The sequence below is a fragment of the Rhinolophus sinicus genome, chromosome 7, assembly GCF_057876585.1.
Source record: "Rhinolophus sinicus isolate RSI-liver-muscle chromosome 7, RSI-T2T, whole genome shotgun sequence".
NCBI lineage: Eukaryota > Metazoa > Chordata > Mammalia > Chiroptera > Rhinolophidae > Rhinolophus > Rhinolophus sinicus.
The window spans coordinates 32,830,175-32,857,682 of record NC_142507.1 but is presented as its reverse complement, the minus strand read 5'-3'; the positions used below and the strand labels follow the sequence as shown (position 1 = coordinate 32,857,682).

At 40.3% G+C, this 27,508-nt stretch overlaps 1 protein-coding gene and 1 pseudogene across 7 annotated transcripts in view; one reads left to right on the top strand and one right to left on the bottom strand.

Annotated features, from left to right (window-relative positions):
- Window positions 1-21,192, bottom strand: part of TLCD4 (TLC domain containing 4) — a 65,934-nt gene extending 44,742 nt beyond the window's left edge. The window contains exons 1-2 of one of the 7 annotated variants that reach the window (XM_019716838.3): window positions 20,998-21,192; window positions 442-607 (exon numbers count right to left, since the gene is read on the bottom strand). In XM_019716838.3, coding sequence (XP_019572397.1) covers window positions 442-596 — 155 coding nt within the window. In that variant the 5' untranslated portion in view covers window positions 597-607; window positions 20,998-21,192. Of the gene's footprint in view, window positions 1-441; window positions 608-1,373; window positions 1,510-2,708; window positions 3,480-20,157; window positions 20,844-20,905 lie in introns of those variants that run through there. The other 6 variants (XM_019716844.3, XM_074318952.2, XM_019716836.3 and 3 more) reach the window with 6 other exon arrangements.
- Window positions 21,193-24,214: 3,022 nt separating this feature from the next.
- Window positions 24,215-24,701, top strand: LOC109437540 (transcription factor BTF3 pseudogene; annotated as a pseudogene).
- Window positions 24,702-27,508: the final 2,807 nt, after the last annotated feature.

Genomic DNA, 27,508 nt, shown 5'->3' with positions numbered 1-27,508 from the left:
TACACCATGTTCTCTGGTATGTGGCATTCAACTGCTCCGGTTGGGCTAAGCCAGCCAATGCTATATATAGGCTACTCAGAGCCCCAACTAATGTTTACATCTGTTATCATTTCCAAAGACCATGTGTTTGTTGTCATAAATATTGCAGAGAAGAATGCAAAACAGCACTCTTCCACAGCAGCTAAAATCTACTTAACCTTCCGACATTTCCCCAGAAAGTGGAATAACTTTTTCCTACCACCTTTCAATATAAAAGCTTTTAAATTTTTCTTGTGTGAGATTTATATACTTGTCTTTTCTTTCATTGCTAAGGTCAAATAAAAAAATTGATCTCAGATTTTTGTAAGGTCCTAAATGAAAAACTTTTGGGAAGTATTTTAAATCATTTAATTTCATAAAACCAGCTTTTTAAAAAATCAATTACATTTTCATAAGCTTTACCTTGAGTTCCATTCAATCTTCTTTTCGAAGCTGAGACTGTTAAAACCTGGAGAAACTTTTGCTGAAAACCAGTAACTTATAAAGTGGAAAAGAAGCTGAAAGGCGAAAAAGCTGGTAAAAACAGTGCTGATGACCAGTTTGGTATTGGTGTCCATATTTCTTCAACCTGTTAAGAGAAATAAGGGCTATAAATTGCTTTAAATTGCTCATGATAAGCTTAAATTAATTTTTTTATATTAAAAGAGTGTGGTTGTATTTTTACTAATTTATTTTAATTTAGCACAAATGTAAGAATACAAAGAAACTATAAGAATTTTGAGCCTGTAGCAATGATTTGTCATATATCTTATATTTGTATTTAAAATAAAAGAGGGGGAAAAATCTATTATCTTAAAGATCTCAATGTTATAAATTTCAGGAGACAAATTTAACATCACGCTATTCAAAATGATCTGAGTCTTAGAGTTTAACATTATGAGGGAATTTCCAGCGCTGTAACTGCAGGTATTCTTTTAGTAATATTTGTAATTAAACTAAGGCCAAATTACTTGATTTCTCTATAACTCAACTTCTTCATTTATAAAATGAGAGTTGGTTAGATAATTTCTGAGAAACAATTAAGCAATAATAGAACAAACATTATCTGCAATAGCAAAAACAAAATAATTACATAATAAAAACTAATTGTACAGTGGAACAAACATTAAAATTTAAATCTTAAGAAGAAGAATAATACCATCTTGGAAAATAACCGCACTACTGTTCTGTTACTATTTAAATCAGTATTTAATTTTAAAACAATATTCTGTAATCACACATATCCTTGGACCAAAATTCCTCCACGGATTTTTATCTCAAAAATAAAAGATTTTTATAAAAGAGCTTCAGGTTTGAAGGATAGAGTCAGCAAATAGTAATATGCATATACGTACATTCACAGTATGTTTTCTGTCTTGTTGAGCTGAACTTTATTTTGCTCCTAAAAATCTTAGGAACATTTAGGCCAAAAAAGGACACTAAAGCATTTGCTCATATCCAGCAAACAAAGCATTTCTATGGCTTCTTCTTTGATAGAGCTAATCCTCAAATGAAAAGGAAATGAATCAATAGATATTTCCAGCTTCCCAATGTGAAAAATAAGGTCACCTACTGAAGCCAATTCACTAGAAAAACAGCGAAGTCACTGGCTGTACAAGCGATACCCTCACTTCATTCCCTTCCAACCAGGATATCATATTAAGAATCAGTCCCCCACAGGGGCCCTTCTGAAAGAATTTATGTGTCTGTAATGAATTCGTTCCTCATTCTTTTTTTCTGGTGTGTGTGCTCAGCAAAAAATATTGATATTACAATTCTTCTCTGTGAGATTCCATTAACTTTACTGCTCGTTTACTTTTTTCTTATTTTAACATGTGTTTATTGGGCATTAAAATTTTTAATCTGTGGTCTTTTAGTTTAATATTAACCAAATAATACATAAAAGTAAGTTTTGTACATAAATTAAACATCATTATGATTTTCTAAGTGAGATGGAAAAGTGATGTTTTTCTAGGATTAAAGCAAATAGGGGTCAAATAATAGATAGGTTAGATAGCTAGATAGACAGACAGACAGACAGAAAAATAAAGCAAGCAAGCAAGCAAATAGGGATCTGGAGGCCATGTAGTAGAGAGTCTAACCTTATATACAGGGGGTGCCAAAAAATGTATACAAGTGGACACTTTGGTCAGCGTTGCTCAAGCAGTAGTTTGCTGTAATCAGAAGTGTCTAGACGCTGATGGTAACCACTTTGAGCACCTCTTGTAATTGCAGAAGTCAAACGTGACTTGTATTCATCTTTTGTCATCAGTATATATTGAATATTACAATTTTATTACAGTTTTCCTTTCTTAAAATGTGTATACATTTTTTTGGCACCCTCTGTATGGTTAGATGAATAACATGAATAATCTTAAATATGATGACAGTTTGCCCTGGAAGGGTTGGCATGTTTCCTGTGGGTCCTGGAGGGTGGCCGGGCATGAGCTGTTCATTTACTTTTGTTAAAATTCAACATATATAATAAAGCATTTATTTTATGAATGGTTGCTAAAAGTTCTGTCATAAAACTCAATAGGAATCATGCAACATTAACGATTTTATAAATTGTTAATTTAACCAATACATTTAAAAAAGCACACCATTAAAAAAATTATCATTTCTTTAAAAGAGCTAGTTTTTATTAAGTCTGTCTTATACTGGATATCTGATGTTTTCAACAGACTTACTGTCAGTTAACTGGAGTCCATCAGGTATATGTTGAGAGTTTTCTTTTGCAAAAAAAATGTTCCATTTAAAACTAAAGAGCTCCATAAAGTCAAGTTGTGGCTTCCATTAAAGGCTCAACAGGCAGAAGTTAATTAAATCATTCTACTCCCAGCTCTGCTTCCTATTAAGCAGCTGCTTGCTTCATCAGTCATGCCAGATCAAGTGCTATTCTAGGGATATTTTACCAATTTCCTCAGAAAACCCAGACTTCTGGTAGGTAGCAATTGTCCCTGTTCATTCACTGAATCTTGCAAGATGGTAAAAGAGGTAAAACCAAACAATGATCATGACTCACATAGATTAAGGGCCTTTAAGAGTTTGGTAATTATTAAGTCCAGGAAAACACAGTAAAAGTAGAAAAGTATTAGCTCTAGTTCATATACCTCCACGTGTGGCTTGTAGTTAGCAGAGGCTGGGACACTGTCCCAGAAAGGCTGAGCCGAACTTAAGAGGAAAATATTTCTGTGGCAATTTACAAGGCAAGTGTCTAGACATGAACCTTCAAAAGAATTAGCCCTTCTTGATTCAAAAGAATTGTGGACACCAAAGAAACTCTTCCAGAGACCTCTTGAACACACCGTTTGTACATCCCCCAAGACTGTTTCCATAGACTTGAATTCAAGCTGGTTTCTTAGTAAAGAAGGACATAAAAAGGTCTGAAGTACACCTCTCCGCCATCAGCTTATGAGACCCCCTCCTCCAGCAGGAGGATTCTCCCAGAGGCAGGGCCACCAGAAATAGCACAGCCAGGCTAATTCTGTCTTCCTTCAACCAACAGTTCATCCAACATTGGTCACATGTACACCATGAGCCAAGTGCTATGCAGAGACTCAGAATATAAAATGAGGGACGTGCCTGACCACTGCAATGTACACCTAAAGCTGATGCTGAATAATAATGAATGTCAACTATAATTTTATATACACACAGACACACACAGACACAGACACACACACACACACACACACACACTCACACACACACACACAGGATAAGGAATAGTCAGTTGGAACTATAACAGCTATATACGATGTCAGAGGAGTAGTAGGTTGGGGGAGGAGGGTTATCACTTTGTGAGGGACATAAATGTCTAACGATTACATTGTTTTGTACACCTGAAACTAATAAAAAAATAAATAAAAAGAAAAAATAATAAATAAATAAATAAATAAAATGAAGGACGTGCTTATGAACCAGTAGCGAAGCAAAGAAACAGATCACCACTATATATAAAGTGGTAAGTTCAGGGTGCCAAGGGGCACTCCCGGCTTTCCAGGGAGTAAATACCTAGCAGAGAGGACACACAAACAATGAGGAGATACTGAAGGTGTTCAAGGTGAACCAAGAGGACATCTTTTTGAGCTGGAGCCCGAAGGACTCGTTCCACCAGCTGAGTCTAGAACTACCAACCTGGGAACACAACTATGACTCTAATTTCCCTTTGCTTGTTACTCCCTTGTCAGGACAGGGATTCCTTAGGGAGCATGTTAGAATCACTAATGTCAGTTCCATACACACACACAACTGTACCCCTTCACGTTCTCTAGTTTCAGATGAGAGCTACGCTAAAAGTAAAAGACCTTTAAAACAGGGGAAAGTCTTGTGTGGTTGGTTGTCGTTAAGGGCAGCAAGAAAGTGAAAAGCTGGCAAGAATGTGGTACTCATGCTTAGCACTCCTTTCCCATCCCTAGTAAGATCCTTTTCCTGCTCCCCACATTGACTGCAAACACTCACAACTCTCAAAGCTCCAGTGCCCTCTCCCTTACAATAGAGATTTCTTCCCATTGCATCAAAATATGGAGGCTATCGGGCATGAATGCTCTCAGCGTGGCAATGCTGACTACCCCCTGCCACCCTGACCCAGAACCTCTTCTCTGAACACTATGGGCTCTGCCTGGGCATGTGCCACACACCTTCAACACAGCTTCAGTCAGATGCAATTGGACCCCACCTCCCCCAGCACAGTCCGGACAGTCAGCTACCCTCTGGATGGCTCCATATGGGCATCCCAGAGGCCCGCCAGGCTCTACATGACCCAAGCCAGCCCTTTCCCCAGGGCTCCATATCACAGAGAATGACACTATCATCCACAACACTTCCCCATCTTCCAGTCTAGAACAGCTCAGTCACCCTGGACTCCTTCCCATCCCTCACTCCCACAGCCAAATCCCGGTGGGCTGAAGAATCCCAAATGAAGGACGACTTGAATACAAGAAAGTTCTGAACGTTTCTCATGATAGCCCTACGGGTAATACAAAGAAATGTGACTGGATAACAAAATTAGGTAAATCCAGAGCTCGTTGGGAAACTGAAAGCGGCATGTAGATCAATGATCTAAAGTAGACTTCAGAAATATTTCCTGCTGTCCCCTAAGGTCCTCTGTTTTTGGTCTGCTTCAGTAATATTTTTATAAATATTTATATTTTTACTCAATCTACGTATAAAACAGAGCTGGGAAAGATAGGCAGTGTAATAGGTTAACAGAATCAGATTTAAAATTATCTTCATTAGCTGAAATAATGTGTCCCAATCAGAAAGATATAATAGGAACAAATTTTTAAAAGTCAACCTCCAAGTAAAGGACTTAGCAAAATAGCCACATCACACACACACACACACACACACACACAAACACACACACACACACACACACGGGAAACCTTAGTGTGTGGAAGTGTACCTTTGGATCAAGGCACATATCAGTCCCACTTTCCTCTAAATTAATCATATACCAAAGTACCTTTAGACTACTGTAACTAAGATGGTGATTTTTAGAAACCATATCATATTGTAATGTTAGCTTGGGAACAAGATTACTTAGAGAGGACTCGAAAGCATTCTTCTAATATCTAAAGACCTGTTATGGAAAAGTGAAAGAGGGAACTTAATTCTGCATTCCCCAAAATGCCACAAATGGGCAAAAATTACAGGGAGGAAAGAGTTCAGCTTAATTTAAGGAAGACCCTCCTAATAATTTACAAGTATCCAGCATCTACCACAGAAGTGGTAAAAGGAACCCTAGAAGGGTTGGTGCACACAGGGGGTGGGTGCTGATCTAACATTCAGAGTAAGACTCTGAGATTCTAGGACTGACCTTAATTTTGGTATCTCAAGAGGCAATTTTGTGTTAAATACTACATTTAGCTTCTCAGCAGTCTGTCCTTTATGCTTAAAAAAATCAAAATTTCACATGTAAGAAAATATTAAGTACCTATAACATGGTGGGAAGTACACAGGCTTAGTCACAGTCTTGAGTTTGAATCTCAGTTCCACCACTTGCTGGCTGTGTGACATGGGACTAATAAGTTACCTTAACTGAACCCCAGTTTTCTCAACTGCTGAATGGAGATAACAACAGTACAAACATGACATGGTGGTCACAGGGAATAACCTATATAATATGTTGGGCCCTTAGAACAGCAACTGTCATAAGATGTGCACTCAGTAAGTTTCTGCTTCCACCATCATCCATCTCCAGCAGCACACAGGACATGTGATTTCTGGGTCTGTCATCACTCTAGCCAAGTGGAACGAAATCATTCTCTGGCCATTAGGCCCTAAGCCCCTAACTAATCTCTGTTTACATTAGTCAACATTCAAATGTCGGCAGCCCCCATTGCAGAAATCTATCCTCTACCATCCCTGTCATCATCCCAAGTTCCTTCCCAGCCTCTGGACCCAGTCCATCAACCCCTCCACCTCCAAACCCTTCCAGGTGCCCTGGAATTGCAGTTCCATACCCAGTAAACAGTACGCCATCCTTGGTGTCTCCCCTGTGTGCTCTAAAGACACCCCTCTTCTGCAACCCTCTCAGGCAGTGGCTCCCTAGTCCCTCACACTTGAGAGTCAGGAGGTGGTCCTATATCCTCTTTGCTCCTCAGGGTCTCCTTCAGGCCTTACACCTCCATTCCCTCACCCCCAGTAATGTTTTTGCCTTGCTATTCAGTTATACCACCCTCTTCCTCTCCTCACTGGTATCATATTCCAACTTCTCAAACACATCTTCCCACCCAAAGACTTTGACCCTCATTCACTGATGTCCTCAAGCCTTGCCATCATCCTGAGTGATTTCCTACCTATGTAGAAGGCCCAGGTTTCCTGAACAACTCAGTCCTTTTATCTTGATCTGGAACGGCTCCTCTTCCATGTCACCTCAACCACCCATGGACCTTTACTCACTCATCATTTTCCTGCCTCCAAAATAACATTTGAAGTATTCCCTTTGTTGACCTTTCCTTCAAGTGTGCTCAGTATTACATCATTCTCAAGTCCACTGACCTCTCAGCTTTTCCCCAATTCATTAGCCCTTTCCTCTTTTTTTGCTTCCCTCTTTAATAAGCTTAAATCCTGGAAGCCATCATTTCAACAACACTCTTAGTACTAACACCCTACATTCCCTTTTCCACTGCCAAGAGCTTAAAACACCAACCCCGGATATGCCCAACTATTTAGTCAGCAACGAGCCCTGAACAATCAGAGCACTGTTGGAAAAAGTCATGGACCAGAAGACGGAGTTTGGCGAGTGTGAAATTACAGAGGGATCACACAGCCCTCAACACTGCCCTGTACTTCTACATCCTTGCAGAGTCCAACCAGTCCTCTCACGCTCTACGATTAATTTTCCAAATTGTCCTTAACTTTTTGAACCTCCAACCATCCACCCCCATTCTCCACAAAACCCCACTTCACAAAAAAGTAGAAGCCAACACATGAAAATTCTCAATATCACACTGTCAACCACAGATGACCTGCACTTTCAAGCATCTGCTGTCCCACTCAGACAACCTCACACCCACCAGTTTTGGCTCCTTTAGGAATCTTTTGCTCCCCATTATCCCTTATTGTCTCCTGACCTAGATTTTCTATTTGCTTTTAAACAGGCTTAAGTTCCCAGTAAAACAAAAATCAAGAGAGCCACCACGTCTTCTTCAAGAGTCTAGTTTGCTCTCTTTGCCCTCTCTCCCTCTGTCTCTCTCTCCCTCTCCTGCCCACCCTCTTTAAGGAAAAAGTTCCTATGGTTTATCCGTGCCGTCATCATTCCTCACCTCTCTTTCTTCAGCCCACTGCATTCTTATCCCTACCCTCATTACTCCCCTGAAATAGCTCCTGCTAAAGTCAGCAATGACCTCTATGTGTGGTCTTCATGGTACCTCACCTCTCGCAACATGGGGTACAACTGACCATCTTCTCCTTGGAGCACTTTCTTCCTTGTGTCTCCATGACACCATACTACTTCCTCTGCCCGCCACTAAATAACAGAATTCCCTAAGGCTTGGTCCCAGACCCTCTTCTCTTACTTGTTCCCTGTGTGATTTCACCCATACCTGTGGCTTCAGTTACCACTTATATGCAGAACCATCTCAAGTTTAAATCGCCATCCCAGACCTCCCCTCTGAGCTCCTGACACGTACAGCCAACTGCCCACTTGTCAGTACTACCCAGCATTTCAAAGGCATCTCAGACCAAACTCATGGCCTGACCCCTAAACTTGGACTTTGCTTGCGGCACTCCAGCTAATGCCTTCTTTCTGTTCCTTAAAGATGCCATGTTCCTTCCGTCTACAAGGCCTTTGCATAGCCTGTTCCCCCACTGTTCCCCTGTCCCTCCACGTCTCATGCTTCTTCAGCTCTAGGTCAATTCTCACTTCCTCAGGGAAGCCTACGCTCTGAGCTCCATCAGCTGGTCAATTCCTCCCTTCTCGGTGCTCATAGTATTGTGTCCCCTCCTTCACAGCTGAAATTTAACTGGATGTCTCCTTTAGCCTTTGGATGCTGAGCACACAATGGAGTATACAGATATAGTTCTATAAGGTTGTACACCTGAAATTTATATAATGTTATTAACCAATGTTACCCCAGTACATTTAGTTTTAAAATAAAAACCAAAAGCATTTTTAAATTAAAACTAAATAAATAAATGGATTAACTCCTTCCCCCAGTGGAACGTGAGCCCCACGAGGATAAGGAGATTTCCCTTTCTCCATGTGTCCCATACGTAACACAGTGCCTGCACACAGTATATGCTCATTAAACATCTATTAAACAAAATAGTGACAGTAATAGATATTCATATTCTTACATGTGCTTTCCATTCAACTAGTATCTCATCAGTTACGGGTCCCTCATTTTCCCAGTATAATCCGAATATTGGAATAAAGAAGTTTCTAAATTGACAGCCCTAGTATGACAGCATTGTGGATGAAAAGGGGGTTCTGTGGAAAATAACCTGCCAGGATAATCTGACCATAGATTCCTAACTGGCAGGTCATGGTGGGGAGTCAAGCCCCAGGGATGTAACTTTTTTAGTAAAACGTTTATCTTTGCCTTAAGCACGCCCTGGCCATTATTTCCGTGCATCCAGGTTAACACACTTAACCACCCTTCAGGGGGCACATAATCTTGTTAACTGTCCTATAATCCAATCCCCACCTGGCTTTCTCCCACCTCCAAGTAATCTTCCTTACTTTCCCTCCTTAATTTCAAATGCATAAAAGAAACTGCCAAACTGTCATTCACCAGAGAGTTTGAGAGCTTGCTTCCTGGCAACTGTCATCAGTTTGGTTCAAATAAAATCTTATAAAAGTTCTTTATAGGTTTGGACATTCCTATGTTAACAGCATGACAACATACTGACTTCAAGAAAATTCTTACCTCCAAATGCCCCAAGGCAAAGAGCATCAATATTATAAATGAACTAGTATTGACTACGTGTCTTAGTCTGTTTGCACTGCTGTAACAAAATATCACAGATTGGGTGGCTTAACATCATCAGAAATCTATTGCCCACAGTTCTGGAGCCTGGAAGTCTGAGGTCAGGGTACCAGAATAGGTGGGTGAGGGCCTTCTTCCATGTGGCTGGGGAGCGCTGTAGAATCTCTTTTACAAAAGCACTAACCCCATTAGTGAGAGCTCCACCCTCAAGATCTAATCACCTCCCAAAGGCCCCACTAACTAATGCCACCACGTTTTGGGGGTCAGGATTTCAATATATGAATTGGGAGGGGGGCAGACTCAAACATCCAGCCCATAGCAACATACTTGATTTGACTATCCCAAACTCTTACAACACATGGTATGCATGTCAAAGTTTTCATGAGTATATGTAATTGTAATCTGCTCTGTATTTTCATACTCTTACCAAGTACAGAAGTACTTATTGATTGATTTATCTACGTCAGCAGCCAAAACACGTTTAACAAGTCTCTACTTGCAAACTGTGAATCATTTGTAGATAAACATATGACTGTAGAAGATATTTACCAAACCAAACAAACAAAACCCCTATCAAAAAAGAGGCATATCTGCCCCCCAACACACACACCCATTCTGAGTTTTGTCTGCATTTCCATATGGGTGGTACATTGCAATTATCTGTCTAAATGCTCTTGCATGTCAATAATTAACCAGAGACATTGAAACACCTTAATAAAGATTTACAATTGCACTCCCTACGTTTGACATTTCATTCATATGAAAACTGTTAAGCCTCTAATGAAATGCATTCAAAGCTCTCAGCTAACTGCAGTTACAGTTTTTGTTTTTTACTGCTGTTTTTTTTAAATTCTGCATTGAGAGCTATAGTTTTTTAAAGTTAGGAGACTTATATGCAGAAAACACCATCTCTTTTTCTTTTCTGAGTATCAAGTTCAAGAAACATTAGCCTTAGTGTGAAAGTCTATAGGAAGCCAGCTGCATAAAAGTCAGCCTAACTTCTATAAATCCTCCACGACTCACTGTATTGCTCTTTAAGTGGGACAATGGGAAGAAAATGAAGACGAAACCAGGAAAGGCTAAGGAACCCTGTATTAATATGATTAAGTTACATTCCCTTTCTTAAATAGATGATATATTTAAGATTTAACAAGGAATTGCTCGTGACTATAGAAAAGGTACCTCGATGGTTCCTCCCTGGCAGTTAAGAGACACTAAACTTCGAATAAGGGTATCCTTCATATTTTCCCCATTCCGTCAACCTTTTCTCTCCAGGAGCACATAACAGAATTCAAGCTAAAGAGAAACTGTTGGATTCTGCCAGTTACAGACCCTGGCAACTGACACTTCCCAGAAACAATATTTTTGGATTATAGATTGTTTTAGTGATAAAGAATAAAACACTTGGGGCAGGGTGAAAAAGGTGAAGGGATTAAGAAATACAAACTGGCAGTTACAAAACAGTCACAAGGATGTAAAGTACAGCATAGAGAATACAGTCAATAATGTTGCAACAACTATATATAGTGCCAGGTGCGTACTAATCGGGCGATCACTGCATAAATTACTTAAATGTTTAACCACTATGCTGTACACCTGAAACTAATATAAAATAATACTGAATGTCAACTATAACTTAAAAAAAAAGAATTAAAAAAAAAAGAATAAAATACTTAAAGTTGAATGTTCATACAGTTCTAATTGGTCTTTGTTTTTCCCAAAATTCAACATAATAGTTACAATCACAGGATGGCAGGGCATGAAGGAGGCTAAACTGTTCCCCAACCTGGCTCTGTACCAGTCACCCACCCCCAGCAGGAAGTATCTACCCTCCGGGGCTGTATGGTGGCCCTTCTTACTGTCACAACTCAGAGAACTATTTTGAAAGTTAATTCATATTGCTGCAGAGCTCTTTAATCCAAGATTTCCCAAGATCTCTCATATTCCTATCTGACACAATACTTTCCCCCCAAACACAGTACTTTCTCAGTATATATTCTGCTTATTCCTGTCAGTGAAGAAGATTCTGTAGTGTTCCTTTCTATAGTTTGTTTTTTGGGGGAAAACAGTTTTCTTGACGTTTTCACATAGCCAAGAATCCCCACCAGAAGATTCTGACATAGCAAGGGTGGGGGTTAGCCCATCTCCTGAAACTTCCCTGAGAATTCCTGCTCTTTCAAGAAGTAGTTTCTCCCCTGGTTATCAGGGAGTCCTTCTTGTCTCCAAATAGTCACACTTGATCAGTAATCCCTTCTATCATAGGTATTTTTAATTAGAATTTTAACAAGATTTTTATTTTTATTTTCCTAGTCTACATTTATTTAATTTTTACATGTTCTAGCTATTATCTTAAAATTTAATTTAATTTAATATAGTTAATCTATGTCATGTCAACTTTTTCTGTCTTATTTAAAATGTTTTATTTCATTTTACACTGACTATCTGACTTGAGATTTGTTTTTATAATGCCTGACAAGAAGTGTGGCTACAAGGAACCGACAGTGGAAAAGGCCTCCTTCCCCAACTTTCCCTACTGCTCTGCTGCTTCCCATCTCCCGACCACTGAAAAATTCTCCCCTTAGGAAATTCAGGAGTTCACTCTGTACGGAATTCAGGCTCAGAGTACAGATGGCATATTTTATTTACTTGATAAATGTTGCTTCCTAGCATCTCGCCCTACTTAAAACTGTTATAAAGAAGTCTTTGTTTTTGAAACCTATGAGTTCCAATGACAGCCACTGGATTTTGAATAAACCAGAATGTCTCGAGCCAGGAGACAAGAGTCATTGGAAGGTCACACAAATACAGAACTTGACACAGTAAAAATAAGGGGTTGGAAGCTTAGACAATTTGAGGGCCCATCTTTAAGAAAATCAACATTTCAATGCAACACCCTCTCTGAACCTCAGAAGGGGTCTCTGTGCGTGAGGGGCCCTGACGCAGAAGCTGCGGAGACTGGGTGGTGCCACATCGCCTGGGGGGAATCAGGAGGAGAAATGAGGTTCTGCCCAACTTCTGATGAATTAGTTTCCATAGCCCTGCTCTTCCCTTGCTGGAGGGATCACAGAAGGAGCCTTTTGGCTTGGGACATCTCTTGGCTTTCTGCCAACACTGTGAAATCAAGGAAAAGCTGGACAGAGAAAGATTGAAAAATATGTTTTGTTCTTTTTTTTAAAGGAATCAGTGGGACACCTGCCAAGCAACCTAGGAAGTCAGAACCTACAGAGACAAAGAGGTCCTTCTTGTCTCCAAATAGTCAATCTGATTACCGCTGAGAAAGGCCCTACAATACAGGAAAGTGGCTGAGGAAGGCCTTTGCTGGCCTGCCTTCATTTCTCTCGTTTGCCTGCTCCCCACAGAAAACAAGAGACAGTACTAAATGGGCCATAGGGGCTAAATAACAACTGAGTAAATCTCTCCCTCCTGTTGAGTTCTTAAGACAAATTCCATTCAGGTAGCAAGAGACTAGAATCAAATCCTAGCCCCAGTATTTACGAAGTGGCATTGGGAAAGAAGAACATGACCTCTCTGACCTTCAAGGTCTATGAAATGGGGATAAAAAGGCCTACTGTATAAGATGTTTTTGTGGCTTAAATGAGATGAGTTAAACGCACCTAGCACAGTAACCACTGTTATAAATCATTTAATGGCCATAAATTTTTTTGCAATAGGACACTGCCACTCCTGTCATCCAGAGGTGAAGTCCATGTCTCTGCCCCCAGGAATGTGGTTTGGCCTTGCCACCTGCTGACAAATAGAATACACCAGAAGAGAAGCTAGGCAGTTCTGAGGCTAGGAAAAGGAGTTAAGGAAGGCCTCAAAAGACCTTGTAGCATCTGCCTTTCTCTCTCCTGTAGTGTTGCCCTGAGACTGACATGTAAAGAAACTGTCTCATCTACTGGAGGATAAGAAGCCATAGGGAGAACTGAGGCTGCCCAGCTGACAGGCAACACTCAACACCAACTACTGTGTTTCCCCGAAAATAAGACCTAGCCAGACCATCAGCTGTAATGCACCAAAAGAAGCATTAGAGCCGATGGTCTGGCTAGATCTTATTTTCGGGGAAATAGGGTACTAGCCACATTGGCAAGCCATCTTGCATCTTTCAGCCCAGTTGACCCTCCAGCTGAATGCAGCCACATGAGTGAGCCTATAACCAACTGAATAACTGCCTGGCCACCCACAGAATCATAAGAATTAATAAATCATGGTTTTAAGCCACTAAATTTTGGCACAGTTTGTTATTCAGCAATAGATCAAAACACCACTCAATAAAGGATAGTGCTTATGATTGCTACCTACCCTTTCCTAAGCAAGAAATGTTATACCTACCTCTCTGATGGCAAGTTATAGAGGGATAGGACAGTCTGTATCTAGAGCAATGTGATCACCTCTCTCCTTTTAACCTTTGACCTAGAACCCCTGAAGCTTGTCTACACCTATGATCTGACTGGGGAATTTGGTGGCTTAAATGAGAAGACAGCAAGGAGTTTTAAATTTTTCTAGGTGGCCCTTACCCTTATACCTAAGGGCCACTTAAAACTCTACCCAAGGTATCTTGAAAGTGGTTTCCCTTCTGATCTCCTCCCATAAGGCTGCCATTGCCTCAAATTGATTCCAATTGCACTACTTTCCAATAAACATGGTACTTGTCTACCTGATTCAGTATCTGGTTTGACACAATCAGGTAAACAAAAAATCTAAACACACTGACATACATGTTTCCTTGAACCACTTCACAGGCTAGTGAAGTGATATGTAAATCATATCAGATGTGGCTTCCGGTGGTCTCAAGTTTAACATTTACTACAAACTTCATGTTTCAACTCATGGTAAATCCTATAAAAGTACCTAAGCTTGAGCCACAGACTTGGTAATAAAGAGCTGTCTGGGGCATTGTCCCCGAGGCAAGACTTAAATGGATGTGGTCATAGAAGCTCAGATTCAGTGGCTCATGGGAGTCGAACGTTTTCCCAGGTTTATGAAATTGGGTCAAGCAACCCCAACCAATAGGGACCCCTAAGTCCTGGTGACACTCCCACATTCTACAACCATTAACAATTTTAAGCTTGGAAAAACTTCTTGGAATGGTCTTCCTTTCTAACTTGTGGAGTTAATTGATCCATGTAAACAAGTACCATCCTTTCTGCATGGACCAAGTGCGGAGTTTTGTTCTTTATTTTATTTTATTTTATTTTTTAAGGAAAATATTTTTTTCAGTCATTATTATAGTTCTAATACATCAATGCCTTCTAAACACCCTCACTTCTTGGTTTGTTAGTTGCAAGTCTAGTATTCTTGGGCAAATAGGTTCTACTCACAAAAATCCCATTAAAATGATATATTCTGTACTACCTAGGGGGAAAAAAGTGTCCAAAAACAATATCAGATCGCTCTTTACATTGGTTATGTAACTCTTTAGGTCCTCATAAAGCTATTTCTGATTTAAACACATGAACTTACACCTCAGCCTAATCTGAGCAGTGCCAAGGCATGACACCCCTAGCCAGTAACAAGGAACATAATGTGAAATGGTTCAGAAAGCAAAGGCATTAGAATTACTGTACTTTATTAGGAGTGTTGTTGAGAATGCTGGCCATTGTAAATGCAGTGTTTTCTTGATGAAAATCCAAAGGAGAAATTTCTCCCCGCTCCTAGAATCAGGACTAGATGGGTTTCTCCAATTTGGTTCCTGTTCTGGACATCTTGAAGCATGTGATGGATTGTTGGCCTCTTCTCTTTGGCTGCCAGAAAGCTTATCACCAGCACTTCCAGGAAGAAAATAACACTACTTCAGAGTACACTAACCAAACTCACTCCTACCTCCATCTTATTTTCCTTTGATGGCGGAAAATAAGAGTATTTTTTTTTTCTACCCTAAATTTACTTTACCTTGTCACATTGTATGCATCTTTGTAAGCCATTCCAAATTGGTTTTGGAACAAAGTAGGGTATAAATAAAACTAAAGATAGTATTGTCAGTGTGTATGCCTCATCCCCCTAATCTAGATAGGGACCTCTTTATAACAAGAGCTGCACATTACCACACTTTGAAATTCCTAGTGTCTAGTGCTATGTTTTTACTACTGAGTGAATATTTGGGGAATTAAATGATAGAATATGCAAATCTTGATAGCACTATGTTACCTGAATTATAAAATAAGCAGTCTACTATGTTATCTTTTACCTTCAAAATAAATTCCCATGCATGTGAAGGGATGCACGTACATGGGAGTTTACTACAGCTTTATTAGAAGAAAGCTTAAGGTCCAATGATAAGCAAATGGTTAAATATATTCATACAGCTACACCATCACAGGTTATACAGACATTTAAATGAACAGGCCAATACAGAAGAATGCCCATCACATACTGTGGAGTGAAAAAACACAGTAGGCTGTGAAATCATAAATTTTTCATAAATACATAACTGGACACATTTTGGCATTTGTAGAGAAAAAGATCAGAAGGGCTATACCCCCAAAAATGGTAACTGATTGTGTTTGGGAGTGAAACTGAAGAAGGTGGGAGTTGAGGGAAGAGTATTGGTTGTTTGTAATGTTATTTATAGTGAGCAAGTTTCATTTTTGTAATTTAAAAATTAAAAAACACCGAAGAAAACATTTAGAGACTTGAGGCTATAAAGCATTCTCAAGTCCTCAAAAAATGGCCAATGCCTTAAGAGTTTGGCTCAGAGCTACTCAGCTAGGATATACTCCGAGCAGTTTGGGCTTCCCTTCAGACAACTCAGCTCCCATCCTACAACCTTTCTCTTGCCCTGATTCTTCCACATCGCACGTAAGAAACTGATCTGCTAAGTAACACTCCTGCAGGTTTTTAAAATATGAAAAGGCCAAGAATCTTTCTCAATTGGAGCACAGCTGTAGTCTTTATAAGTCTTTAAAATAGCATATAACAAATTATAAAGCATTTCAATTCATAATTGTCTCACTATTTTTATGTTTTAGAGCAAAACAGTTTACTGAGCAAGACTAGTTTAGGGAATTATGTCCCTAAAATGTAACACTTTATAAATGTTTTTTTAAATTTGTTCTAAATTTTTCATCAAATGAAAATTCCTTCTTCCTCCTATTCCACAAATAAATACATACCAAATAGAGAGAAGTTTTCTATGCCTCAAAATGTAGTTTAAAAGTTTTTAAGGCCTATTTGGAGAAAGCTAATTAAATTGACAAGATCGTTTCTCCATGTCCCCAAAATTTAAAAGTTAAATCAAAACAAATGTATGAACCCATCAATGTACAGTTATTTCTAGGGTGGCCACAGCAAGATGCAGTGGACAGTAATACCGCACAGGCTGAGATCCGAACATCGGCTCCTTAGGAATAAGCAGGCATACACCATAAGTCCGGGGATCAGGATAATATCAGAGAAAACAGAGGTGAAAGCAGTAGATAAAGATCAGAGTTGAGGAGAGTTAAACTTTGAAAACATCAGCTAAGGTAAGAAAATCAGACAAGAAAGGGATGGGTCAATCGGAGGATCCAACTAGGTCAGCATGTGGATGATAAAAGCAAGCAGTAACCAAGCAACCGGGTGAACTCTGATACCTGTGTACATTTTCCTCCAGGCTTTGTTGTTCTTGCCCACGGGTGAGTGTGCTGGGTGTAGGAGTCAGATATTAATTGTTATAAAAAGGAAACCAAAGGCCTGCAGATAAACTCTAGCCTCGATTAACTCCAGTGCACAAATACTAGAATTCACTCAAAGATGCTGAGTGCTGCGTCACCTATTTCTCCAAGAAGCTTTTTGGCCATCTCAAAATCTATGAGTGATGATTCCAGTTTGATTGTAGATCTTGAAATAGATGTCTAAGGAAGCCTTGACAATCCAACCCTTTTACAAAATGTAATGAGAATACTATGCTTTTCCAGTTCCCTGTGAGGCAAGCAACAAACTTCCTAACAAGTATGATCAGCAAATGGGCTTTGGAAACAACACATTCCACCCTTTTCTTCTGCACAAACTTCTCAAAGCTGGATGGGAAGCTATGAGCCACCCACCCACCCACGCTGCACCAGGAGCCCCTTTGCTCCCGATCCAGCTGATAAAAGTAGACGTGGCCTACATCCATCAGCCAATTTGTCCTGGGTCTCGATGTAAAAATGCATTTTGTCCTGTGACGTAATCCAAACATGTCTGAAACACTGCTTTAGACAAGCTTTATCCGCCATCTACTCAGACGCCCCATTGCTGTTGGTCCCACGGCTCAGCGACTCCTTTCCTCATGTTGGCTCAAGCTCTGAACAGGCTTCCAGCTGCCTTATTCATCAACCGTTTTCACAAACCTAAGCTTTTTACAGTGATTACAAGCTTCTTCTCATGTGTCCACAGGACTGCCTTCTCCTTGAACAGACCAATGGTCTAAGAAAAAAAAAATCCTTTGCTATTCCTGTCTTCTTTTAAGGTCTGGGAATTGCTTGTCGCACATCCAACTGTCTCACTATGAATAACAAAACTCAGAGCCATAGGACTCTATTTCTTTGTGAGCTACCTTTCATCTCCAACAAGAAAAAACACCACCAAAGTCACTCTGAAATGCCTCAGATTTTCTTACACAATTCACCTTGCTCGTGCGATGTAACGCCTTCTCAGGGATAACACACCCAGTGTCTGGTACCTATACCAGGTGAACACAGCTCATCCCTAATGCTGACCTAAAGTCTGCGTCCCATCCTTGAGAGCAGATGACCACCCACCTCATCCTGGTACACTCCTCCTCTCACAAGGCAACCGGAAAGAGGAAAAGCACAACACGGTACGAGTGTAGAGCATCCTTTCCTCCCCAAAGGACAAGGGTGCAAGCTGTCCAGCACAACTCCGCCCCAGTCCTGCCTGCCCTTTTTCAGTCGCCCGCAATTCTCACCCAATTAATTCACTATCTTCCTCTACAGGGAAAAACAGATAGTTCTCTGTATCTTCCTATGGACTTTTCTCAGCCATCTTCATCTGTAAGTATAGGACAATAATTTGAGAAGAAGGGTGTGGGGACACACCAGCATCTAAAGGTTTCTTAGGAAGTAAACTGCTCAGTTCCACCTCCCCTACATGGAATGCCAGCTTTGAGGGAGGGACATAAACGCTGGATCTCCTTTCCAGCACCAAGGGAGGAGAGTGAACAGGTGTAGAACTACAGGACAGCTGTGCTAGGCTCTGAAGGGCAAGACACACCCTCAAAGGGAACAGGACAGAAGAATAAGTCACACCTAGGATACCAGCTCCGTCATTCCCCAGGGCTCCTTTACTACCTCTCTGGTCATCTTGTTATTGGGAGGGTCCTCCATCCCCTCCCAAGTCACCTCTTTTGCCTCCCCACTCCTATGCTGGGAACTCTTAATCAGTCCAGCACTGAGTTAGATTTCTGATAGCTACCTGCTCCCAAGGCCTCCGTTTACCTTGATAATCAAATGAATCTCTCTCCAATAGAGAGTCTAGAAAACGAAGGAAAAAGTAGGCCAACTCTTGCAGCCATACTCCAGGGTCCATTCAGAAGATCCCACTTCTTTGAAGTTTGCTATAAAGTTTCAGCGCCTTGATACTGCCATTCCTAGGTACTCCAAGTACATGCCTTTAACTGCAGAGTCACTATTCTTTCCAACATGGTAAAGAAGGCTTAGAGTGAAAGGAATAGGAATAGCTCACAGCGCAAATAATTCTGACTGGCTGAGCAGCTGGGTATGAGACATCCAGCTCTAGACAGATAAAACTCATACAAGATCACACAGTAAAGATTCGAACTCTGGAGGGAGGTAATGTGGCCGAAGGAGTTGCAGGGATAGGAAAAAAGAAGCACCCTCAAAATAGAGTATCCTATGGATCATTTGATGGCACAGGAAAGAGGGGGCAAATACACTAAAATCTGGGATTCCTCCTGCCATTGTTTCCAACCTTCTAGCTGGCAGGGATGCACTTTTCTCATTTAGTTTCACCCATAGAATTTAAGGAAAAGACAAACAAGGGGAAAAAATTCTCTACTTAACATATTGCACAGATGAAAGCGAAATGGTATTGTCCACGGCTATTAACTGACTACACAAAGAGGACGCTGCAGCCTGATCTATATTATGTGTTCACATAGCAATAGCTCTTAAAACACACACAATCCAAGATCCATTCTTCTCAACTCCATTTATGACTGAGTAAAGATTTTACTAAAATAGAAGTTTTTCCTACTGCACACATCAACTCCTAACATCCACACAAACTTTTCCATCTTGTCCCCAACTGCTATCAGATTAATTTAAACACCGTTAACGATCACTTCTGAAGACCAATTTTATAATTTCACAGAGCAGTGTGCACCACATTAACACTCAGATGCGCACAACTAAGAGAACACTGGCCAGGAACAGCGACCCTTTCACGAACTTACATAAAAACTCAAAGTTTTCGTCGAGATTGCCCTACCTTCTCGGGGCTGTACGAAAAGGCTAGCATTATGGATCCCATTTCATGGCCAGGTAAACCGAGGCGCTTAGTTTAATCAACTTGCCCGGTGTGACCATGGTAGAGCTGGAAACAGAAACCCAATGTGTCAGCCTCGGACTCTGCGCCCAGTCCCTTTGCACTAGACTCTTTAGTACGAGGTGGCTAAAAATGAGACCCACTTGAGCACCGCCACGGTGAATAAAAGCTTCCTGTTTTATTTAGTAGGGAGAGGTGGAGGGGGGAGACTTACCCACTTGATGCACCTGACTGGGTACCGGCTTCTACCAAGAAGGCTTTCCCAGATGCCCAAAGCACCCGTCCGTTTGAGCTGAGACCCAGGAGGCACTCCAGGCAACCCGGGAACCGCGAGTGGGACTCACGGAGGCGTCCGGGCGGGCGGGGGCTGCGGGCCAGGACCCCACCTGAGCAGGAGGCGGGCCAGAAGATGCTGAGCCGCCGCACGCACCTGCCGGCGCCGCCGCAGCCCCGCGCTCTTGGAACGCCCCCAGCCTCCGGAGCCCTGGCCGCAATAGGCCGGGGCGGAGACCCGCGGGGCCAAATGTACTCGCCCTCTTCCCGAAACCCTGAAAACAGCGTCACCTGTGCCGCGTCCCGGGGCGACGAGCGTGCGCACGGCGGCTGCGCGCGGTCGGGTTCCAGGAGTCCGGTCCTCCGGCCAGGCCCGAGGGCTGGCGCCGGCCAGAGCCCGCCCGCGAGATGCTCGGCGGAGCCGGGGAGACGTCCCGGAGATCCAGCTGCCGCCGCGCCCGGACTGCGGGCTCGGGTTACCGCAGCGCGGCTCCTTAAAGGGGCCGCGGCGGACCCCGCTCCCGCTCCGGCTTGGCGCGGCTTCGAGCCCCTGCCAGAGTGGGCGGGGCCCCGAGGCCCGTGGCCCGCGGCGGAGCCGATTTTGGGGGGCTGGAACCCGGGTCCCGGGAAGGACTCAGAAACGAGAACCGCCGTGGCGGGCCGTGGAAATCCTAGAAAAGCACCCTCACCCGGGAAAGAGCGGACGGTGCCTGGCTGTACAAAGCGAGCAACAGCTCGCAAAGGGGGACCGGCCTAAGTCTGTTTCCACAGCGGTCAGTACCTGGGCTCGCCACGTCACCAGGATTCCTTTCAGGTTATGAGTTTACATTCTGCCTTAAATTCCCAAATTCTGCCCAAAAGAAGCGTATGGTTTCATCATCAGAAAGGAGAGGACGGCGCAATTATTGATTTTTCCGGCCACGTCTGACTTGGCCAAAGGCCGGTCCCGCCGCGTTCTTGCTTGGGGCTGCAGGTGCTTTCTACAGTGGATAGGGGGCGTGTGTGCAAGCGGCACGCTCTCCGAGCAGCCTCCTCAGAGGGTCTGAAAAACACTGTGGAGAACAAACCAGCACTCCGTCTACATTAGGAGCCGCTCTGCTGTCAGAGTGGGGAAGTAGGATTTGAATTTGTGGTGCTAGCTCTGAATTTCAAGTTGCCCAGAGCATAAAGTTTGTCATTAAATAATAGCTCTTCTGACGGGCTAAATATAGGCTCAAAAACGTCCAAGTGTTCTGGATCAGCAAGATAAAGTTGTTTGTTAATAAAACAAAATAATGAAGAGGTATAGTTAGGCTGTCATAATTTACAAAAAGTGATTACAAATCCTTTTTTGGAAAGAGGTAAATTCTAGGTAATTATTTAGTAAACACCACTATTATTAACATAGGACAGTTATTTGTAAGAAATGTCTATCAATAGAGCTAATATATCTTACCTAATACATACCCAGGGTACCAAAAAAATGTATACAAGTGGACACTTTGGTCAACGTTGCTCAAGCAGTAGTTTGCTGTAATCAGAAGTGTCTGGACGCTGATGGGAACCACTTTGAGCACCTCTTGTAATTGCAGAAGTCAAACGTGACTTGTATCCATCTTTCGTTATCAGTATACATTGAGTATTACCATTTTAATAGTTTTTCCCTTTCTTAAAATGTGTATACGTTGTTTTTTTTTGGCACCCTCTGTGTATTACTCGTACATGCACACAAACACACACACTTTAGCTAATTGAACCTCACCGGGCTCAATTTCTTCATCTGTAAAATGGGGATAATAATGCATAGTTACCTCTGAAGACCCCAGTCTTGGCAAATGGACCTTGGCCTGACTTAGAAAAGACAAAACCCTACAGTCAAGCAAGAAGGAAGATCTTGCATCCCCCCCAAAAGTGCATGCTCCCCTTTTTCTCCCCAAGACTCTAAGGACACACCAGGGCACAGGTGCCCTTTGACCACAACGTGCACAGTCCTTGACAAGTTTCGTTTGCCCCATACCTACCTTATGCACTCATGTAGCTACTTCATAACTCTCCGTGGGCAGGGCAGTTGTATATGCACAACTGTGGGGTCAGCCCTGCAAGTACAGATTGCACATATCACCTCAGGAACACGCATCAAGCCTACCTCCTCCACACTTGCACCTATGCTTATCTCCAGGGGCTGGCATTTGCTCTGTTTTTTCCTAATTGCACCATCATTATCTTTGATATGCATATTCTCTAACACCCACAGCAGTGGTCAAAGCCAAGTAAACCCACAGAAATCCAGTATACTCTTATGTTCCACAATATTCCTTCAGGTTAGGCTTCTACAAATGCATCATCAAATCCTCAGGGTTGTTTTGAAATTATACAGAGCATGTAAGTGAATACATCAAGGACAAGGCCTGAGAGATAGGAAAGGAATTCAGTAAATATTACTTGAATTTTGAAAATTTTAAATTAATCAAAACTCAATGACCTTAGGAGGTAGAAGAATATAACAACTGCATACTTGCCCTTAATATTTTAATACAGCTTATTTTTTTTAAATATCCATTTCATTATTCACATTTAAATCCTTAAAAAATTTTAATTTTGTTTTACCAATACTCCCTTTCCAAGGACAGTTCCCCCGATTCTGTATTTACTATCTGAAGTTTTTCTGCATTTTAAATGTATCTAAATAAATTGCACTTTTTATACTTTTTGTTCATGAAAACAGTCAAAGAAACAGTTCAGAGAAAATAAATTATACATCCATGCTTAAAGAGAAAAAAATACAAAAATTCTTTTGCGGCAAATTTTCCTCATAAATTTGCTTCCAAAAATTCCTAAACTTCTAAACTGAGATAATTGTTTGGGAAACTGAAACCAAAAGCTGCTTCTTTCTCAACAGGATAATTAAAGCATTTTAGAAAACTGCCTCAATTCTCCAATCTTCTCCATTAGTGAAGAGATAACCAAAATGACACCAAAACATTTTGATAAGAATAGTTGACTTAGTCACAAATGAATAACCTCAGATATGACATTTTTCTTTATTGGTAGTTATAGTGTATCAATAATTTTTTGTAAGGTTTTTTGAGTATGTAAAAGTACTTTCATTTGTTTTTCAGAATTTTTCAAGAAGAAACCATTTCAGGATATTAACAATGGTTATCTCTGCGTGGTTGAGATTCTATGTCTTTTGTGTTTTTTTTCGCTTATCTTATTTTGTGTGATTTTTTTCCTATAACATAATTTAATATAAATTATTATAAATGCTAAAGAAATTATAATTAATGTAAATTATAATTGATATGGAATAAATTATGAAAATGTAATTTTTATTTTTAATGAAATACAATAAGTGAAAATTCAAGTGAACATATGAACTATCCTAAAAATAACTAAAAAGAAAAATCAACAATTTTCCATGACATTATTTTTCAATATAGAAACATATTTCCCTTATATGTCCCAAATTGATCTCCTAATGTTACTATGACTATTGTTCATGCAATAATGTTACTATAAACCAACCCACTCCGTACATTTAAATTATGTTCATCTCTAACTGAAATTCCTGTTTTAGACACTCTATATGAGAAGTTAGAAGCATCAAGAATGACAGTTACAATTATTATTTATATAGAAAAAAATATGCTGCATTCAGATCTTCCATTTAATCTTGAGGTCTGCATTCTTTGCATTTTAGTAAAAACAAAACATTTTTGCCTCTAGTAATTAACAATTTTAAAAAATCACCCATTGCCATTTCTTTTCAAAATATTTTTGTTATATTTTGCAATATACTAAGAAGCTCTTTATTTTAAAAAGAAGACAATCTAGTTTAATTTTTCTAAAAAAAAATCATCTTGTGGGGATTTATTTTCCACAATGAAAAGTATGGTTCTAGTCTCATATTTTAAAATTCTCCTTGATAGAAACTACCAGGTAGATTCTCAGCTGGTCTGACCAAGACCCCTGAGCGCCAGCCATATTTCCTGACACAGCCCCATTTCCTCTCCAGTAAGATGAAAGAAACTATCATGAACCAGGCGAAACTCGCCGAACTGCAGGCCAAGTGCGCATTGATGGGAAAGGAACTGCTCTCAGAAAGAATGTGGTTCACAGAACAGCTACATCAAATGATAAAAAACTTCAGTTCTCCTTAAAGAAGTTAGGGGTAAACAATGTCTCTAGTATTGAAGAGGGGAATACGTTCACAAACCAATGAACAGTGATCCACTTTCACAACCCTAAAGTTCAAGCCTGTTTGGCAGCAAACACTTTCACCATCACAGGCCATGCTGGGACCAAGCAGCTGACAGAAACGCTACTTAAACCAGCTCGGTGCAGACAGCCTGACTAGTTCAGGGAGACTGGCCCAAGCTCTGCCCAAACAATCTGTGGATGGAAAAGCACCACTTGCTACCGGAGAGGATGATGATGGTGAACTTCCAGACCTTGTAGAGAATGTTGATGAGGCTGCCAAGAGTGAAGCAAACTGAACTGAGTCAACTTCTGAAGAAGATAAAACTTGAAGTTACTGGGAGCTGCTATTTTATATTATGACTGCTTTTTAAAATTGTGTTTATGGATCTGATAAAAATCTCGATCTCTAATATTTTTAAGCTCAAGCCCCTTGGATACTGCAGCTCTTTCCAGTTTTTGCTTATACACAAATCATTCTTTACAGCTAATTAAGGTGAAGAGGCTAGGGAATAAAGTTTGAAACAAAGGTTAATAAAGTTCTTTGCCTAGTAAAAGAAAGAAAACACCAGGTAAAAAATAATTTTTGGAAGACTGTTACAATTAAATGTCTTCCAACTTTGTCAAATATATCCCATAATAAAATGTGGACTATCTCAAAATGCTAACATATTGTTTAATAGCCAAAAAGTAGGGAGAAATGGATTGTGGGGTAAGGAAAAGTTTAACTATTAATACTATGTATGCATAACATTAAAAACTATAATATCAATAATGGAAAGATCATCAGGATAAGAAAATTTAACTTAATCTATGAATTCTCCCAATCAAATACAAATCAAGCATTTCACAATATACATACCAAATTAAAATGAAGTGTCAGAATTCTTTAGCATAGAAATGACTTGATATAGATATGAAATTCACTTTTCCTCTAAACATTTAGAGACAGAAGTTGGTGTCTTCAAAATCTGGACCTTTGGCATAACCAGTTTGCATATGAAATATTATTAGCAGTGGTTCTCTATCTTTCTGCATGGCTACATGACCCCCCAAGCCACCACAAAGGACTGAGAGTCACCTTTGACTCCTTTCTTGGCCAACAGAAGCATTCAGTGTTGGATCAAAGCTACCACCTCCAACTAGTCTTCTTTGCTCCAGTCTCGTTCCCACACCTAATTTACCTCTCTTGCTGCCATTAGTCAGAAAACAATAAATACCTTCTGAATTTAGAAATAAATGAAATCACATGTTCATCCAAAGTTCAGCTTTCTTGAACAAGTACCTAATTATCGAAGCCCATCACCAGTAGAAAAGACAACATTATTATGGTACATCAGAGTCCAAAACAGTTGAAAGTCTCCAAACTATTCTGGGTGTTAGATCAATGAACACACCTGGATTTTAAGTTGTTTGAAGACAAGGTTCCTATCTTATACACCTTTGCACGTTACACTACACCCTGCCAAGTGCATCTATTCTCCACACACATATTCTTCCCACTTTTCTTAGCTTGTCAAGAAACTCATTTAAGAGTTTGAAGTTCTATGGCTAGGGGAGAGTCTTAACTGATACCCTACATTCCAGAGAGGAAAAGAGCGAAAGAATGATATATTTCCCCTCATTTTTTTATCCAAAGCAATTACCTGAGGTTAATAAAAGGGAATCAAGTGAGTTCAAGAACTGCTTTGCCTTCCCTTTTAGAGACCCTCAGAAGAACTGCCCTCTGGTTGGTACAGCAAGTCCTGTACCAGATGACAGTTTAAAAATTATCAGGATTTGACTTTCAACAGTTTTATGCACACAGTATTCTACTAGTACAGAAAGGGAAAGTAGTCCTAATGTTCAGTGCAGAGGTAAAAGGCACTCAGTTTCAATTCACTTTGTCTTAATCCAAATTGTTAATTCTTTCAACAAAGAATGCAAATTCTAAGAGCATCATGGGAAACTTTTAAAACAATTGCATAAATTCTGATTGATAGCCATACAAAAAATTCTTGGAATATAAGTAAATATAACCAACAGCTAAAAACATTCAACATTTGTTATATTGATTTGGAAGGGGGAGGGAACAAATACAGTAGTCCCCTTTAGCCACAGTTTCATTTTCCACAGTTTGTTGCCCGCAGTCAACCACAGTTCAAAAATATTAAATGGAAAATTCCAGAAATAAACAATTCATAAGTTTTAAATTGCATGCTACTCTGAGTAGCTTGATGAAATCTTACAAGTCCCATTCCGTCCCTCCCTGGACATGATTTATCCCTTTGCCCAGGATATCCATACTGTATACATACCCACCCATCAGTCACTTAGTAGCTGTCTCAGTTACCAGATCATCTATCTCAATATCATAGTGCTTGTATTCAAGTAGCCCTTATTTTACTTACTAATGTCTCATTCACCTCACTTCATCTCATCACATAGGTATTCTACCATCTCACATCACAAGGTGAGTTCAGTACAATAAAATATTTTGAGGGAGAGACCACATTCACATAAATTTTATTACAGTATATTTTATAATTGGTTTATTATGTGATTGTCATTAATCTCTTACTGTGCCTAATTTATAATTAAACTTCATCATAGTTATGTATATATAGGAAAAAAACCTAGTATATATAGTGTTGGGTACTATCCACAGTTTCAGGTATCCACTGAGGGCCTTGGGACATATGCCCCCGCAGATAAGGGGGCACTTCTGAAGAGCTGAAGTTCAAAACCACATGTCTCCTAAATAATTTAGATACGTTTTTTGTTTTTTTTTGTAGATCTGTCCTTCTTTGGTTTGTAATGACCATTACAACAATTAAAAAAACAATCATCCTTTGAATTTGGAAGTCAGTATAAAAATACAAAGAGTTAATTCACTGATAGCCCTGTTAATTTCATCACTCTGAACTCAAAATTCAGCTCTTCCACTAGCTTCTATAGAAAATTATTTCCAGAATTTCATGATTTCCCCCCAACTTTACATAAGATGAAGGGTTTCCCGAGAAGTTGAGTGACCAGCTATCTTCCTCTTTCTCTTCTCCCCTACATGGGAATAGAATGTGTGTCTTCTGTTACTTAAACTCCTTGGAGTTTCACTGCTTACCTAAAGTAGTTCTTCC